Source organism: Tamandua tetradactyla, chromosome 20 (genome assembly GCF_023851605.1).
Source record: "Tamandua tetradactyla isolate mTamTet1 chromosome 20, mTamTet1.pri, whole genome shotgun sequence".
Classification (NCBI taxonomy): domain Eukaryota; kingdom Metazoa; phylum Chordata; class Mammalia; order Pilosa; family Myrmecophagidae; genus Tamandua; species Tamandua tetradactyla.
Window position 1 is genome coordinate 50,443,667 of NC_135346.1, and position 19,092 is coordinate 50,462,758.

A 19,092-nucleotide genomic window follows, 5' to 3' on the forward strand; every position below is an offset into this window, starting at 1 on the left:
GAAGTTAGATCTAGTTAAATTCAATTTAGCGAGATTACTTCGTAGATTATGCTTTCTATTTTATATTTTTTTCATATCAGGGATATGGAATTCTAGCCTAATAATAAGGTTGTGTGGATTAAATGATATAGTCTAACACACTATCTGATACAGAGAAGGTAGAGAATAAGATTTGTCAATGTCAGCACTATTAACATTTTGAGTCAGAAAATTTTCTATTGTGGGGACTACCCTGGGCATTGCAGGGTGTTTTGCAATATTCCTGTCCATTTACCCAATAAATGCCAGTAAAATCCCCCAATTCGGATACCAAAAATGTCTCCAGATTTTGACAAATGTCCCTGGGGTACAAAATTGGTCCTGGTTCAGAACCACTGGTACAGGACAAAAACTTGAGTATTTACTAAATATTCCTCAGGCATTTACTATCATACCTTGTTGTAGGCTTTGGGATAAAGACCTAAATAGGACATGATTCCTGACCTCAACATACGCATCTTTAGGAGACACAACTGAGCAGATAGGAAGTTTTAGCATGGTATAATAAATGCTGTGGGAACAAAAATCATGGATTGTTATAAGAGAAGGGGCCCCAACTCAGTCTGAGTTGGGGGATGGGTTTTCATGGCAGAACAGAAAATTTTGAGTTGAACTCTAAAGGACAGACTTCCCTCTCCTTTCCCACTAAGCCCCAAGGGAACAAACAAATAATGACCATTAAAAGTGGAAATCCCTCTAAAAATGGATTATCAAACCCACGAACTTTCCAATCTTTATTTTAGACTATGCTCAATAAAGATTAATCTACTGCAGAGTATAGAGACCCAGGCAAGGTGAGCCAGGAGTGATAGTTAGAGATGTGCAATCAGCCATCTCATTCTTCAACTGTAAATAGCAAAGACTTTGCATTTTTTCTATTCTCTATCTCTCAGCCTGTTTGGGGACAGACTGGTTAACCAAGACCAGATTAAAACCAGCCAGGATTAACATTTTTCTCTCTCTCTCTCTCACACACGCACACCATGAGAATACTTAAATGAAAACCTTAAATGAAAGAACCTATCCAGCTGTGCACTCTAGTTTAGTTGCCCATACTTCCGTGCTTCTTCCCGACCAAGTGTTTCTTCACTTCATTTGCAACATAAGTCAGAGACTGGCTAGCTGCTCACTAAGCCTGTTTCCTCTTCTCTCTGGGCACACATCATTCCCTGCAGTTCACTGTGGCTATGTAATTGAGTTCTAGCCAAGGTATGTAAGAGGAGTGCCCTGTACTTCTTCCGGGCCTCACCCATGCAACCCTCCCATGTGCAACACTTCATGCTGTCTTCCCCTCCACTGCCTTGCTGCAGACAAACGTTGCTACTGTGGAAGCCAAGATTCAAAAAGGGCAGAGCTAAGAAATGGAAGGAATGTGTCCCTGAGTCTCTGCTCAGAGAGGTGAGTCTAGGTAATCAGAAACACCCATCTTGGGGTTTATATGAATAAGAAATAAATTTCCACTGTGTTAAGTCACTGAGATTTGAGGGTTTATCTGGTATAGCAGCCTCATTACTCTACTAATACACCAAAGGAGAGAAAGAATCAGGTTTACTCTGGAATTCTCATCCCCACCATTCCACAGAAATACAAGGTATTTAGCCTTGTACACCAAGCCAAGGAAAAGTGCCTTTTGCCAGAATTGTTCACTGCTATTCCCTGGAGTTATATGGGTCTGTGAGAGGCTATGTGTAGGGCCACTGCTAAAGTTCATACTTCATCTAATGTCTGCAGCACAGGAGTAGGAAAGGACGTGGGCTTTGATGTCAGACAGATGTGGCTTTGAGTCTTGGCTCCATCCTGACAATTTCTTGGCTTAACCTCCCTGGGCCTTTGTCTCCTCATCTGCAAAATGAGAGTAATAACACCTCACGGGAATGTTGTGGGGATAAAATAACGACAGCATAGAAAACAACTGGCCTAGTTCCTGACATGTCCAAGATGTGCAATTAGTTCCCTTGCAACAACTATGGAATTAATGAATTGGGAACATATTTATGTTTCTAATCAGTGTACGGAGTAAGAAGTAGCCTTTTTACAAGTAAGTGTGGATTTATCTTTCCATGTTAATGTTGAATATTTCATACAGAGAAACCAGGTTTAACAAATAATTTTCTTTTTCTCTTGGCCTAAATAAGGAGAAAAATGTGAATTTTAAGGAACTTCAATAAAAGTATAAACAGATGCAACTTTCATTATCTTTATAACTATTTTTCCTTACAAGAAAAAAATCTCATATATTCAAGCCTATGATGGCAGCCCATATGCTGACATTTGACCTAGAAGGGGAGTAATAAATAAGACCATCCACACCCAGAGTGGGAGTAAAGGATTTTGCTGAGTAATACCAAATGACAAGAAATGAAGACCTCCCCCATTCCCGTGCTGTCCCAGATGAAACTACTCCAAGGGACAGAATGACAAGTCACAAAGCGAACAAGTTGGTGGAAGGCACTCCACCATACCTAAGCTGGTCCCTGTACGTTGGTTTTGGCAGCTATTCAGAGCGTGATCCTACCAGGTAAGCGGCTGGAGCAGGGAGCTCTTGCAGCCATGCCCCCAAATTGCAGAAAGGAGTTGAAATGTTAGGTCAACCAGGATGCGGAGGGAAGCACTGAAGAGCGACGCCCACCAGCATGACTAAGTGCTCTTGGGGACAATCCTGGCTCAGAGGGCAGAAAGTGCATATCCAGATGTTATGAGCTGCCAGATGTGATTAACCGAGCAAAGGTGAAGCTGCCCACTTAACCATCCGAGCAGGCCCCATCATCAAAGTGACCCAAGAGTTTTCTGCAGAAGTATTAATCAACAAAACAAATGGAGGCTCCATCTGTCTCCCACTCCCACCCCTTCTCCTCTCTCTTTCTCTAATAGAGTCAGAACTGCCGGCCTATTTTTAAACCACTGGAAATGTTTTCTCTCGTGGAAATGTGTGGGCTTCCTGATGCAGGCTAATGCTCACTCAGAAGAGACACAAGTACATGGAAGGCATCGCCCACTCGTCCACGAGCATGGGGCAGGGGTCGCTGAGAGGAGAGGGCAGGGGAGGGAGCTTGCTTCCAGTACAGGGGTATAAAAGAGGATCTGGGGCAGTTTCCATGACGAGGACAATGCAGGCTCCCCTCCTAGAGAAAGGAAAGGTTGGGGCTTGGGTGAAAACCAGTCCCAAGTACAGATATCCGGACTTAAGTCAAGCGGGAGAAGAAACAAAAAAAACCCAGGTTACTGATTCTAGGTTCTTTCAAAGTGAAAGAATTTAAATGATTCTCAGTATCTTCTTAATATGCTCTTAATGTGCATTAAAGACAATAGCAAAAGCCTTATTAAACATTGGAAACTTTTTTTTAGCAAGGTCACAAGGAGGCCAATTTAATAAGAAAAAAAAATTAAGACTTTTCAAGAAAAGAGGTTGTGCTGTACTTACAATCGCTCCAGCTGCTTCAGAGCCTGGAAGGCGCCTCTCTCGATGACACTGACCTGGTTGTCTTCCAGATGCCTAGAACCACAGAAGCGGCAAAGGTCAAGGACAAAACTGGACTCAAAGGCCTCGCGCTTGGCTCAGGCCCTGCAGGCAGGGCCACTCGACCCCTCCCAGCGCCCTCTGGGCCCCTCCAGCCTGGATCTGCCTGGTGGGACAAGATAACTTCAATCCCAGCTTGGTGTCACGGTAACCAGGGTTTCACCGCCTGCACACTTCTACCTGACAGATTGGTTTCCATGCCTCTATTTTAAGAATGTTCTCAGCAAATGTCCCCCCGAGCGCTGCAGGATGTTGCACAGAAAAGGAAGAGGTAAAAGCTACTCCTTATAAAAACCACACATATATTCAGCATCTCCTCTCTCCTAACAACCTCCTCCAAGATTCAAAAATACTTCATTGAATAGAAGCTCCCAGCTCACCCTTCCCTGGGTCATCCTTCCAGTAAAAAGAGTGAGACTTTTGTCAGAAAACTGCCTGTGGCTAAGAAAACCATCCTGGTTATCCGGATCCCCTTTCCCAGGGCCTGGAAGTTTCCACCCTGAGGATAATGATCTGGCTTAGACCTAATCACAAATGTGAGGTCTCCTAAAGTCCCCTAGCCACAGCCTCCACCCCTAGGCTCTGCTGACCCCAAACCCCTCCAGGCAGGTGATTATAAAGCCCTGCTTATGAGAGCTTGATTCATGCATGTGGCATATCCCAAGAATTGAACATACAATGAAACATTTGTTACCCTAACAATAACAACAAAATAAATGGGCCTTTAAAAATGATTAGCTGAACAGGAGGGTAAGGGAAGCGATGGAGCTGCATACTTTCCACTTGGGCCTGGCCTTGGTCTGAGGCAGGATATCGATTTAGTTGGTGGCTGAAAGGTATTTGGCAGGGTGGGGTGCAGTTGTGATTTAAGGATGTTTCTTTGAAAGGTGGAGGTTGGGAAGGGCTGTGGGCTTCTCTGGATTAGGGAGGTGAGGTGTCTAAAACACCTGAAGGAAAGGTGAAAGGAAAGGAAGACCCTCCTCAACCTCTCACACACTTCTGCACGTCTTAGGCAGAACACCGGGGCCTTCATGATTAACTTTCAAGTCCATTTCCCCCACCATGCCTGAGGTCCCAGAGGGTCAGACACTGTGCTCATCATTGCACTCCAGCCCTAGTACAGGTGCCTAGAACAGCAGCCACTCAATAAATGCTTACTGAATGAATAAAATACTAAAGAGGACTTTGGGCTACATCCATACTGATTTTATATCAAGGAAAAGGATGATATAGGGCCCTTGAAATTTCTCAAATTTAGTCTTTCAGAGCTGGAATGGGTAATTTGTTTAGACTCAATGATATCTTAATTTTTTAAATATTCATTGCAACCACTGGAAAACCAGATTAGACACACACACATATACACGCAAATACAAACAAAGAGGCTCATTCTGAAAAATCAGCTCTCATGTTCCCAAATATCAATGACTGACCAGAACTGGGTATTGCTGCTATGGTCAACCAGGCAACATGGGATCTCCAGTTTGCCACAGTCCTCATCCACTCTGATTCACACATTTATTTTACTTCCGGCTCTTGGAGGCTGGCCTCTTGTAAGCATTCACTTAACAACTACAGAAATGGCTGAACAGAGGGATTAGGAGACTCACCCAAGGAGAAATTAATTGCAAGAGGTCACACAGCTACGGAGGGGTGAGCCTTCTACCTCCCGATCTGGTGTTCTTCCGAGATCTAGTTTTGAATCTCTCTCCTGTTTCCTTACCAGCGGTTGGTATAACATTGGGCTAGCTGGTCAACCTCTCTACGTCTCAGATTGCGCAGGTGTAAGGTGAAGAAAATAAAACATCTTATAAATCTTGTGAGAATAAAGAATGAATAAAGCGTGCATGTCATCTAGCCTAGGATACAGAATACAATGAGTGACTTAATAAATGTTCATTCTTTTTCCTTCTCATCCTTTTCCATTCTGCCATAGGGCAAGGAGGGCACCGGGAGGTTAATAGACTCACATTAGCACATCTTGCTAAACAATGAGCATGTTCCTTATTAGTGACTGGGGGGTTATTTAGTTGGGTTTGGACTATCAGTCAATCAATTAATCAGTCACAGAGCTTGTCATTATTTCCCAATTATAACAAGGACCAACTCCAGGGTACCTGAATGTCATATTCCCTCTGAATTTCTGGAGGAACCTCTTTCCAACCTCTTATGATGCTAACTGACCAAAAAACTGCCAGCTTCTTTCAAAATGCGAATTAAAAAAAAAAGCGTGACTGTGAGAGGCTGGTATCTGTATTAGATATCTTTTCCTTCTCCACCTTGCTCAGGCTTGGGAAGCTGTCTAAAGTAGCTTCTTGGACCTCTGGTTTCCTGTGGGCTCAGCCAATGGGAGTCACCAGCAGCAGATCAGAGGGTAGGAGGAGACTGAGGTTGGGGATTTATCCCCAGCACCCTCCTTGCCAAGTCACTTCAGGTTAAATATGTCCTGCTAACTAAGGCCACAGGTCCTGCCAGGGACTCCCTACCTTTGCTGGGCTCTTGTAACCACTTCCTCCTATTGTTTCTTCAGGCCTAGGAGGTACTAGCGACCTCCCAATATTGTTAGCCCCATGTAAGTGCACCATCTCTTCTTGGCTTCTCTTTACCCTGCCTGTGTTTGTATACATAATCCCTTTATTTAGTTATTCTCACTTGCCCTGTATGAGTATCATCTTTTTCCTGAGAGGACCCTAATTGATCAAGTCTCTAAGGTCTCTTCTAAATATACATTCTAGATAGATTAGGGTCCAGCCTAGTACCCGATACTTCAAGGTTCAATAGCTAATCAATATTCGAAGAAAAAATGAGTTAAAGAATGAATGATCTAGTAACCTTATTATTTTGGAAAGAATTGTTTCCAGCAATTCTTGTATCTTCTCCTTGAATGCACTTCATTTGGAGAAAATTGCCCTGGGATGAGATAGAAGTTCCCCAATCCAGAATTCTAGGTTGAGATGTGAACCAGGTACATGCACTAAAGCCACTGGTCTCACTCTCATTTTACTGACCAGATATAGGATGGCAGGGAATCCAGGGAGGGGTGGGCACCCAGAACAGTTATCTTTGTTGATTCTGTTCTGATTTAGAGGAACACACCTATGTTCATTTTCGGCTCTTTTGGCATGGCTGTTATTTTTTTGTTTTGTTTTCCAGAAATGGAAATTGTGTCATGTGATGATGGCTGGGGCAGAGTTTAACTCTTTTATTCACCCCATTTGGGATAAAGCTGGCTCTGACAATGAGGGCAGTGCCAAATTCTTGCAAAAGACTACTAAGAAAGGGAATAAAATTGAAATCACTAGAAGAGACCTTTTCCCACTCCCACCCCGAGGAAGAAAGAATTGTTTCCAGCAATTCTGGTATCTTCTCCTTGAATGCACTTCATTTGGAGAAAATTGCCCTGGGATGAGATAGAAGCTCCCCAATCCATTTTATCTTCTTCCCCATTCACATGGGGAATGCACCTTACTAACAGTTCTGCATGGAAACAGGTGGCAAGCTCAAATTATTCAAGACTATTGAGTCTCTTCTGGTTTCCCTATAAATTGTAAATAAGAAACAGATACAGGGAATGTGCCAAGGTGTGATGAAAGCTTTTCAAAAAAGATAGTTGTCTTGGTTACTCAGCTAAAAAGAATAGATTGAGTGAAAATACGGTTAAAATGTCAGGATATTTTATTGGTGTTTGTGAGAAGGCATTACAGCTACCCCACCTAGCAGATTCTTTTGCAGTAATAAAGGACCACTTGAATGGTATTGTCTTTGAGTTGATAATGAAGATAATGAAACGGGGTATATTAAGAGAGTCTATAGAGGGGGGTTGGGTCCGGAAGGCTTTTTTGGCATTGCTTATCAAAAAGGAAGAATGTACCAATTAACTGAAAAGATAAACTGCAAAGGAATGTTGCAGACCATCCCAAGAATATTAATACAATCTTCTATAATTATTTTAAACTTTCTATTTGCTGAGAGCATATATGGAAATTAGAATTTTTATTAGTCTTTCCGATGTAATAGCAAGAAAAAAAAAGGGTTATTTTTTTTTTAACTTTGCTGGAAAATGAAGCATTAGGTGAAATTTCTGACTTGTGAAAAAGGAAATCTCTTATAGATACAGGAAGAAGAAAGATTTGCTAAAAAGAGAGGAACGAAACGTCTATTCTTTAAATTGGCAAATCACCTGGAATTAGGAGCTTACTGAGTACGTGTCTTCAATGAAAGTTACCCTAAAACTGAACCTCTGACTGAGGTGTGTATGGGTCAGAACATGGATAAGGGGTGGGGAACTCTGAGGTTCAGTTTTTTGTCACTTGACAAAACAAATGACTTCTTGGGGCAAAAGAAAGACTTGACACAGGGTATGATGCGCCTTCCTAGGATTGCGAGAACAGAGTGTGTGGGACCAAAGAACTATAGGACACATGGGTGGGGAGAGCACCTGCTAGCTGTGTGCCCCACATTCAGATCTCAGCATCCCTACACCCTGATGCTCAGGGAATCTCAGGGCTGCAGTTAACAAATAGGTATCCCATTACCCACTTGGCTTCCTTGACTTTCTATAATGCAAATAAATAACAGCACTGGATTGGAGGTTAGAAAGCACATATTTTAGGTTCCAATTTCAATTCTTTCAGTTACCTGCTATGTGGCGCTGTCACTACTCAACCTGCCTGTGCCTCTGTTTCCCTGCAGCAAAGAAAGACAAATAACAGTGCCGACCTCACACACAGTCCAGTGCTATGTAGCCTGGTGCTTGGTCCCTGGTAAGTACCACATAACTGTTGATTGTCATCATCACCATCATCATCATTACTACCACTTCTCTATCAGGAAAACAATGAGTGTTCTACCTTCCCATGAAGACATGCTCATTCTCATTAGCTCTAAAGGAAATGCAGATCAAGACTACAATGAGATACCACCTCACACCTGTAAGAATGGCTGCTATTAAACAACTAGGAAACTACAAATGTTGGAGAGGATGTGGAGAAACTGGGGCACTTATGCACTGCTGGTGGGGATGTATAATGGCACAGCTGCTATGGAAGACAGTTTGGCAAATCCTTAGGAAACTATATATCGAGTTGCCCTATGACCTGGCAACACCACGACTTTGTATATACCTAGAAGAGCTGAAAGCAATAAGACAAACAGACATTTGCACACCGATGTTCATAGCAGCTTTATTCACAGTTGCCAAAAGATGGAAACAATCCAAGTGCCCATCAACAGACGAGTGGATTAGCAAAATGTGTTATATACATATGATGGAATATTATACAGCAGTGAGATGAAGTGACATCCTGAAGCACATGACAAGATGGATGAGCCTTCAGGACATAATACTGAGTGAAATAAGCCAGACACAAAATGATAGATACTGTATTTCTCCACTTTTATGACCACGGTAAAGGTAAAATCAGAGGCTTAAAATACAGAATATAGGGAACTTAGAGATACACGGAAGTTAGAGATGGGTGAACGATTAGCAATGAGATTGAACTCAAATGTAAGGGAAAAGATAGAAGTGAAGGTGGTTCACTAGAGAGTCTATAGGTAATATTACCATATTGAAGGTGAACATGATTGAAAGGGGTTGTATAGACCCATAAGTCTCAGCGAATATCACTACAAATATAAATTAGTTCTTGCGTGAATTACTGCAAAGGTATGAATCTTGAACAAAGAGTATATAATTTGGAGGTATAAGGGGAAAACTGCTATTGCATGCTATGGGATATGTTTAACAGGAAATCATCAACAATATCACAGCAATGCCAGGGGTAAATACTGCTGGGAGTTACGAGAGTTAAGGTGAGGATGTGTTTATTGGTTATCATTCTCTTGGGAACAATGAAATTCTCTAAAATTGAGAGTGTTGATGGGCTATTGACTTTAGACATTATACATGATGCCTAATGAATGGAGGTGGCTGAAGGATGCACTGACCGAGAAGTAGATTTGCAAACGTTGGTGTATATATATGATCTAATATTATGCAGCTACCAAAAGGAACAAAGTTGTGAGGCTTGCAACATTGTGAATGAACTGGTGGGACATCTGGTGAGGCAAAATAAACAAGAAACAAAAGGGAAAATATTGTATGGTCTCATTTAGAAAATACTTATAAGAAAACAGGAGCCTAGATTGTAAGCTCTTACAGCAGTCACATTTAGTCCAAAGTGGTAATTGCTATTTCTGGATTTTGAGAGGCTGTTCTATATTTTTGTATAACCTGATATTTAGAGATGAATGAAGCCAATCAGGTCGGGATTGAGGTAATTCAGAATACAGGGGTAAGGAAGACATTGTCTATATTTGAGAACTTCATCTACTCTTTGAGACCAAAGGAAGAGCGGTTTATTTTGCCCAGAACCTAAATTTTCTGTAGCATATGACCTAACTCAACCTGTCTGGATAGATCATTTAAACAATTCAAGCACAGGGAGCCCAGAATAAGAATTAGAGCCTTTAATCCCATGCAGTTTACTGTAGTATAATGGATATATTCTAGAATATATTAAGCAGATAATCAGAAAGTATTGGCAAAGTCCCTTGAGGGATGGGAGAAAAAATATGGAACTATTAAACTTTACCACCGGGGAAAACTCTGATACTGTGTCAAACATTAGGGACACCCAAATCAATAGGCCAAGCCCTTGATCTTGAGGCTTGCTCTGGTGAAGCTTATGCATGTAGCAGAGAAGCTTAGCCTACCTGTAGGTATGCTAAGAGTTATTTCTGGAGGACCTCTTTTGCTGTTCAGAGGTGGCCTCTCTAAGCCGAACTCTGCAAGAGAAATTATTGCCCTCCCTGCTAAGTGGGACATGACGTCCAGGGGTGAAAGTCTCCCTGGAGGTGTGGGAGAGGACTCCCTGATGAGTGTGGTCTGAGCCTGGTCCTGGCACCATGCGAACAATAGTGACATCCTGACCAAAATGGGGAAGACAAGTGTAACAAATAAGTTTAAATGGAGTGGAGAGGCTACTCTGGAGGTCACTCTTACGCAAGCTTCAATTAGACATTGCTACCTATCATAACTTGTCAACCCCAACCAAAACCATTCCAGCCAATCCTAAAGAACACTTAGGGCATTATATAAGATTCTACAAAGGTTCCATGCACTAGGGTAACTTTCCAGAAACCTAAAACCTCCAGATGGGTCCCTGGACCAGATAAGTCCTGAAACGCAGAGCAGTCAGCCTCTCCAGAACATCAACTAGTCCCATCACCCTACCCCATATTATCGACAGCCCCTTCCAACATGAAAAAGTTAGAATGGGCATAGCCCAAATACCACTCAAGAGTGGAAGAAAGAGCAAAAGTGATGGGGGAATTATATAGAGAAGGAGGGTTTAACAAATAAGTATATATGCTTAATTATTATATTGATATTTCTTTTAGTCTCCAGTATCTCAGAGCAGCTAGAAGTAAAAACCTAAAATTCTGGAATTTTAACCCATAACAAACTCTGAAATCTGTTCAACAACTAACGTTGTAGAATAATCTAATTGTTGCGATGTGCTTTGAAATTTTTTGTTTCTTTGTATATATGTTATTTTTCACATGCAAAAATAGATTTCTTCTAGCCTCCAGTGTTTTGGAGCAGCTAGAAGGGAAAATCTGCAATAGTGGAATAGTAACATAACAAACTCTGAAAACTCTTCTGTAACTACTTGCTGAAGTGTTCTTTGAAAATCATTGCTTTTTCTTTCTTTTCTTATATACATATATGTTATACTCAACAACTAAAAAAATTTCTAAATAAAAAAAGTGATACTTTCCAGGTCATAATAATGAGGATATACAGACTGTTCATAAGAATATAAAAACCATAAAATGCTATATGTATGGCTATGACAGTTAGGAAGGGACTTCTGTTTATTTCCTATTTTACAGGTGAGAAAAAAAGGTATAGATTGGCCTAAAGTCATATTGGAAGTTAATTCTGGGCAGGATCAGAACCCCGCATTTCCTGTCCTTACTGCAATGTTCATTCCATTACATAAGCCTAATAGCAAAAAAGAAAAAAAGCAGGGGGTGGGTGATGACTTCAGCTGCCACATCTTTAGATGGTACTTCTAGTAAAGGACTGCCAGCCAAAATTCCAGACACAACAAACTACCAAGGCAACGGCCATATGGGCCAGATCACCTTCAGGTCTGCAGCCACAGTTACGTGTCAAAATCAACCACTAGGTCAAGAAGAAAAAAAGATCCATTTGGTCTTTTCTTGTACCTCTGTATGTCCTGGACTTTTCAACAGATGGGTACTTTGGACAGCTTATTATGACACACAGATTTAAGAATGGCTGAAAGCATTTACTATTTAGCAAAGAAACCTGATCCTCCCTGCTCTCCTCTCCTACCAATGGCCATCTCAATTGTGCTACCTGTCTGCACAGCTGTGGGTGTTCAGCAAGGCCTCTGACCCTGTCTGACTCTCTTGCTCCCTCCTCCCTCCTCTCCATTAAGTAGCAAGATAAATAACTTTCATTCTGATTGCTCTTTTAATGCACAGGCTGGAGAAGAAATTATAATCTCCATGGAAGGGAAGCATGGTTAGTCATCCTGACATAGCTGTCATCCTGGAGGCCGGGCATGTTGATTTATCCCTTTATAGCCTTCTGCTTTCCCTGTCACTGGAATTGACTCCTTCCATCAGTTTAGTCCAGCCAGCAGCCTCCAGACACAGGATGAGGAACCTGTGAGACCTGGGGACACTAATGAAGGGCCTTCTGCTGTGGAATGGTGAATTCCTGTTGCCCAGGGGAAGAGGGTGTGAAATCAGAGCAATGGAGCATTTTCACAAGGCTGAGGAGCTGAGAATGAAAATGCTCTGCAGAGCCATCTGATACTTACAAGACTCGGAGGTTCTTGAGCCCAGCAAAGTCCATCTTGGTGATCCTGGTGATATTATTTCGGTCCAGGTCACTGCAAGAGAACAAACTCAGGTCAGACTTTTGCAGGTTAGACTTATGTTCTTTTCAACCCAGACTGGCTTGGATGGGAGGGACGTTGCTTGTCCAGCAAAAGGCAATTCCAATGATTAATGGCACCCCCTGAGCATTCCCCAACGAACTTAAGGACATTGTATGGAATAAGCTTTTCATTCTGTAGGTAGCAGCACTTATATTTAACTGCTGGCTTCTGTTGCCCGTGCTTCAGGTCACAAATTTTCCTTTGGGAGCCCCCACCCCAACTCTCAGATCATGCGGTACAAATGGGGCTGACTTTCTCTTTCCAATCCAGGGGTTAGGCACCTGATGCAGGCCAGGCTTATAAGCACCTTCCATCCCTTTGACTGCAGTGATTGTTTGTCAAATGGAGACATGACTCAAACTCACAAAATAGCTCTAGCTCCACTGGGATTGCTAAACTATTCGGGATTTCCAGAAACCATCTTGCTACCGGGAAGAAAAAGCATGCATGATAATAAAGCCAATGAAGAGGAAACCACAGCCAAAAGATGAAAAGATATTTGATTCCTGATGATATCATATAAACATTTGGATCCACCCATACTGGGAGCCTGAGCCTCTGGACTTCACAGTTATGTGAACCCATCCATCCCATCCCATATATTTCTGCTTAAACAAATTTGAGTTGAATTTTCTGTTGCTTGGAACCAAAGGAATCTGACTGATTTTGGTGCCTAGCCAGATACTTGTGTATTTTCCAGCGAGACTATAAACTCCCTGAAAGCCAAGACCGTATCTCATTTAACTCTATAGCCCAACATAGTGGAGTATGTGCCTGGCACAAGGCAGGGTAAACTTGCTAATCTCATCCATTAGGGAAGGACAGCTATATGGATTTTTCCTGCCTCAACTCGTAGGGTCAGGCTCCTGATAAATGTCCCTCCGAGATGAAACTGTCATGAATCAACTTACAGCCTTAGAGCAGTACTGGAGTTGGGGTGGGGGAGCACCAATGGATCAGGGAATTAGGGAACCAGGATTAGGGAAAAGCCAGGTCAAGGATGAACCAGAAAACAACTGTATAAATACTCTGTGTTCACTAAAATTATTTAAGAAGCCTGGAAGCAAAAACCATGAATAACATGTCACAGTTCTTAATAATGGATGTCACACAGTTAATTCTTGTTACTGGATTTTTGCCCACTTGTGTTTCAACAAGGTATATGTAAATTGACTTTGCTTTCCCACAGAACACTATATACCAAAAGCCTATTTGGCTACGGATATATCCCCATCTAAGTGTTCATTACTTCTTTGATTTTCCTATCAGATTCTGAAGTTGCCATCCTACAATTGTGTCTCAAAAAGACTTGTGATTTATACAGCTGCGTAGAGTGAACACAGAAACAATTTTCAGATTCTAGCTTTTTGTATAAGGAAAAATCAAATTTGGGGAGGCGTTTCTGTTCTGATATCAAAAATAATACTAAATAAAGATCAAGCGAGTCCTCACCTAACCTCACCTGGGTACCCACCTCCCTTCCTCATCCAGTTTTCCACTCCCTAAAATAGCGATAAAAGGTGCTATTTTCTTAACTAGCCTGCCATGGAGAGAGGTAGTATTTAGACTTCTCAGATAAATTCGAGTGCTGGCAAAGGAAGAATAAGAGTTACACAGGCAAATAAAGAGAAAGTTTTCATCAATGATTGGAAACCAGAGCACAGATAGAAATCTGTGCATGCTCCAAATTATCCCAAGTTTTCTCACCTCCCATCTGAATTGGAATGGATGTTTGGGGACTTAACAACTGCGAATATGACAATGCAACCAAGAGTTTAATTACCAGAACACAGCATGGTATCTCAGCGGCTTGTGCTAGTGGTTGCAGCACCGATATTTTCAATTAATATTTATTATGTAAAGGATCACAAAGTATGCTGCTGAAACCCTTAGGACTTGTGGGGAGAAGGGGAGCATAAAGGCAGTGTTTGGAGCCTGAGCTTCAGGCGCCAGCACTACCGGGTTTGAATCCCTGTCCTGTCCCTCACTCAGTCACCTAAGGGCAGTTCACTTCATCTTTGAAGCTCAGTTTCTCCTCCTCTAAAGTGAGGGCAGTCATCTCGACCTCTGCATTTTCACAAGGGTTCAATGAGATAATGCATACACAGTGCTTACCCCATACTTGTTAAATAAATTATGGCAACTATGTTCACTGTAATGAGTGAACAGCACCCCTCACTGCCACTCTGAAATTTGGGGGGACCCAGACAGCCTGCTGCCCTGCCCCCCAGCCTTCAGTGTTCTCCAGAGACTCCCCGATGGTGTGCAATCATCCTGCTGGGGAAAAGAGGGTGTGTTTTGTGGCCAGCAAATATAGTGACAATTCCAAGAGTGGCTCCCTGGCACTGCCTCTCCATCGCAGCATTTCTATGACACCTATTTGCATGGTACCTGGGTGCAGAGACAGGGATGCAGGGGGCCAGACAGGAGGGAGAGGCTCTCCCTTGGAACTCAGCTCTGCTCCCCTCCTAACCCTGCACCCCTCTGGCTACCAGAAGTCTCCATGCTGGGAGATCACATGAGGAAGCTGTAGTTCATACACACTGCAAAGGAACAAGCTGGGGGAGCACACAGGCTTTGAGATGACACAGGTTCTGGGTTTAGATTTCTTGCCCGCCCTCCTGCCTCCAAAGTCAGCTGTGCAAAGTTGAGTAATTTATTTAATTTCTCTGAGCCTCCCAGTTTTAGGAGACCCTCTCCTGCTTACAGATCACAAAGCCTGGGATGAAAACATGCCTGGCTGAAAATGGGAATTAATTAATGTCTCTTCCCCAGACCCCATCATCCCAGCTCCTTTGAGAAGTTTTCTTTGAAAAGTTTTCTCAACCTCTGGCTCTGGTCCCTGAGGGAATTAGTTTATCTCAGTCTAGTACGAATTCTGAACCATCATTACTCAGTATGACCCATATGGGGCAATCCCATGAGGGGGGTCCAATTAAAGCATCTAAATGTGGTGAGGGGAAGTGTCTACAATTTCTTTAGCATACCTGCCATCAAGTAGGGTGTCTATTCTCCTTTCCCTTGAACCTGGGCCAGCCCTTGTGTCTGCTTGGGCAAACAGAACTATGGCAAGAGGGATGCTGGAGAACTGCTAAGGCTAGGTTAGTAGAGGCAGTGAGTGACTGTACTGGAGCTGCCATGTGAGAAGATGAGAAGAGTGGCTTCCAGAAGTCTCTATGCTGGGGGACCAGGTAAAGAGACTGTAGATCACAGACACAGAGAGAAAATGCCTGAGGAGCTCCAGTTGTTCCAGCCCCAGCTGTTTAAGTCTTTCCAGCCTATAAGTAGAATTATACGAGCATATAAATGCCGACACCTTCAAGACCCCTGCCTCCGCCACCATCTGGCTTTGGTCTTACGAGCGACTCTGAGCCAGAACCATCCAGCTGTGCCACTCTTGAAATCCTGACCCATGTGAACTGTGAGAGATAATAAAATGACTGCTGTTCTCTAAGTCACAAAGTTTTTTTAATTGTTGTTCTTTTTTCTTTCTTTATTTTCTGGGTTTTCTATTCTGTTTTACATCCAAGCTGCTAAGTTTTGAGTCACTTTCTTTTGCAACAATAGGCAAGTGGAAAGGGAAGGAAGAGAAATCTTCCTACATTCTTCAATTTACCTTTAACAGTGGGGCTCTGTCCAGCTGGTTCTCAATGGCACTTCCTTTCTGAGACTTGCCTGTAACCCCTGAGTCCCCCAATCCTGTCTCCATCCATGTCATTATGGTCAAGGTGGGGGGCTCACAGGAGTCAAAGTCAGCCTGGGGATGAGGTGAGAATGGGCCCTCCTCTCAGGCTCTGAGGAGTAGAGATTGCAGAGTTAGGGAAGCCCATTCCTCCAAGCAGGCTTAGGATCCCACAGGAGTCGCCATGATGTTGCAACACTAATCACCATAGTGCGTGGCATCCACTGAACAGTCAGCAGAGACTGATGAGGTGTCCACCAAACTGTTTCTCCTTTCTCCTGTGCTCACACACAGACCACATTCCTCAGTCTCCTTGGCAGGTAGGTGTGACCATGTGTTCTAGTTTGCTAGCTGCCAGAATGCAATATATCAGAAATGGAACGGCTTTTAAAAAGGGGACTTGAAGAAGTTGCTAGTTTACAGTTCTAAGGCGGAGAAAATATCCCAACTAAAGCAAGTCTATAGAGATGTCCAATCTAAGGCATCCAGGGAAAGATACCTTGGTTCAAGAAGGCTAATGAAGTTCAAGTCTTCTCTCTCAAGTGAGAAGGTACATGGCAAACATAGTCAGGGTTTTTCGTTTGGCTGGAAGGGCACATGGCAAACACAGTGTCATCTGCTAGCTTTCTCTCCTGGCTTCCTGTTGCATGAAGCTCCCCAGGAGGCGTTTTCCTTCTTCATCTCCAAAGCTCTGGCTGATGGACTCTCTGCTTTGCAGTGCTGCAGCATTCTCTGCTGTCTCCAAATCTCTCACTTTCTCCAAAATGTTTCCTCTTTTATAGGATTCCAATAAACTATCAAGACCCACCTGAATGGGTGGAGACATATCTCTACTTAATCCAGTTTAACAACCGCTCTTGACTGAGTGAAATCTCCAGGGAGATGATCTAATTACAGTTTCAAACATACAGTACTGAATAGGGATTAGAAGAAATGGCTGCCTTTACAAAATGGGATTAGGATTAAAACATGGCTTTTCTAGGGTACATACATTCTTTCAGACTGGTACACCATATGACTGAGTTCGCACCCACATTACAAGGACAGGCTTGATCCTAAAACTGCACAATCCTACACACTCTTTCTCTTCCCTTATCCTGGGCTGGATTCACTAGATCTAGTGGAGGATTCCAAGGATGGCAGAGCTCCTAGATGGAAAGAGCCTGAGTTCCTGAATGACTGTGTGGAACAGAGACACCTGAGCCCCACCTCCTCCTTGACCCACACCAGACTTACACATGAATAAGAAATGACCCTGAAACTGCTGGCACTTTGGGGGATATTTGTTACAGCAGTTATCTATACTGACAAATGCAATTATCTAGGAGCCATCCTAGATAATTTTTTGTCTTCTCTTTGCAGCAGTTCTGAAAGATAGGTATTATTACCTTCCTACAATAAATAAAAACACTGTAGGTCACCCTTAATAAGAGTTGATATTTGTTGGGTCTCTACTATGCACCAGGCAGTGTGCTTAGGAATTGATGGTCAATATCTCTAATCCAGACAGCAATCACATGTACCAGGTACTATTATTTTCACGTTTTTCAGATAAGGAAGTTGAAGTTCAGTCTCTCTCACCCCTCATCCTGGCTTAGAAGTCTAGACGATTTTACCAATGAAAGACTTGCCCTACGTGGGACAGAATTCCTAGAATGAGCTCAGACTCAGCATCACGGGATTGAGAAAACCTTCTTGACCAAAAGGGGGAAGAGTGAAATGAGACAAAGTGTCAATGGCTGAGAGATTCCAAACAGAATCGAGAGGTTATCCTGGAGGTTATTCTTACGCATTGAGTAGATATCAACTTGTTATTCAAGAAGTAATGGAGAAGCTGGAGGGAACTGCCTGAAAATGTGGAGCTGTGTTCCAGTAGCCATGTTTCTTGAGGATGATTGAATAATGATATAACTTTCACAACGTGATTGTGTGATTGTGAAAACCTTATGTCTGATGCTCTTTTTTATTTTATTTTTATTTTACATGGGCAGGCACCGAGAATCGAACCCGGGTCCTCTGGCATGGCGGGCAAGCATTCTTGCCTGCTGAGCCACCGTGGCCCCCCCTAATGCTCTTTTTATCTACCTTGTCAACAGACGAGTAGAACATATGGAATAAAAATAAATAATAGGGGGAACAAATGTTAAAATAAACTTAGTTTGAAATGCTAGTAATCAGTGAAAGCTAGGGGTAAGGGAGATGGTAGGTATAATCTTTTTTTTTTCTGTTTTCGTTTTATTTCTTGTTCTATTGTCTTTTTATTTCTTTTTCTAAATGGATGCAAATGTTCTAAGAAATGATGAATATGCAACTAAGTGATGATATTTTAAATTACTGATTATCTATGTTAATGTTTTATTACGTTTGTTAAATTTTTTTAAATTAATAATTAAAAAATAAAAGACTTGCCTTGAGGTCACATAATTTAGTAAGTGGCAAGCTGAGGATTTGAACCTGAATAATGTTTTTAACCATCACATCATGTTGCCCATCTAGCTCCAGAGTTTAAGAATTTTCTACTGCATTATTTGTTTAAATGAACAAATAATGTTTAAATGAACAACAATAACAAAAAGAGTACATGAGTAAATAAATAGAGTAGAACAGAAAGAATAGTATTTCCCATGTCTGGAAGAATGCAAAAAACTGCTCTTGATTCCAGCCAAAGATGGTGCACTTCCTAACACATCTCCCAATGAGGTCAGAGCTAGTGGGCATGCTGAACTCTTCTGCAAACTCAAGAGGAAGTGTTTTCTTGGTGTCTCGACTCATGTCTGGTTCCCACCACGTGACCACTGCCCGCCATGTTGCCTTCATAAACAGGCATCACCATGGTGATCTGCCTTATGTTTCCCCATCCCAATTGGTGAATC

The 19,092-nt window shown here is 42.4% G+C and overlaps 1 protein-coding gene across 1 annotated transcript in view; it reads right to left on the minus strand.

Moving 5' to 3' along the window:
- SLIT3 (slit guidance ligand 3) overlaps positions 1–19,092 on the minus strand; it is a 617,936-nt gene that overhangs the window by 559,308 nt on the left and 39,536 nt on the right. Inside the window, exons 2-3 of the mRNA XM_077137609.1 lie at positions 12,418–12,489; positions 3,461–3,532 (exon numbers count right to left, since the gene is read on the minus strand). Of these exons, the coding sequence (XP_076993724.1) occupies positions 3,461–3,532; positions 12,418–12,489 (144 nt within the window). The remainder of the gene's footprint in view (positions 1–3,460; positions 3,533–12,417; positions 12,490–19,092) is intronic.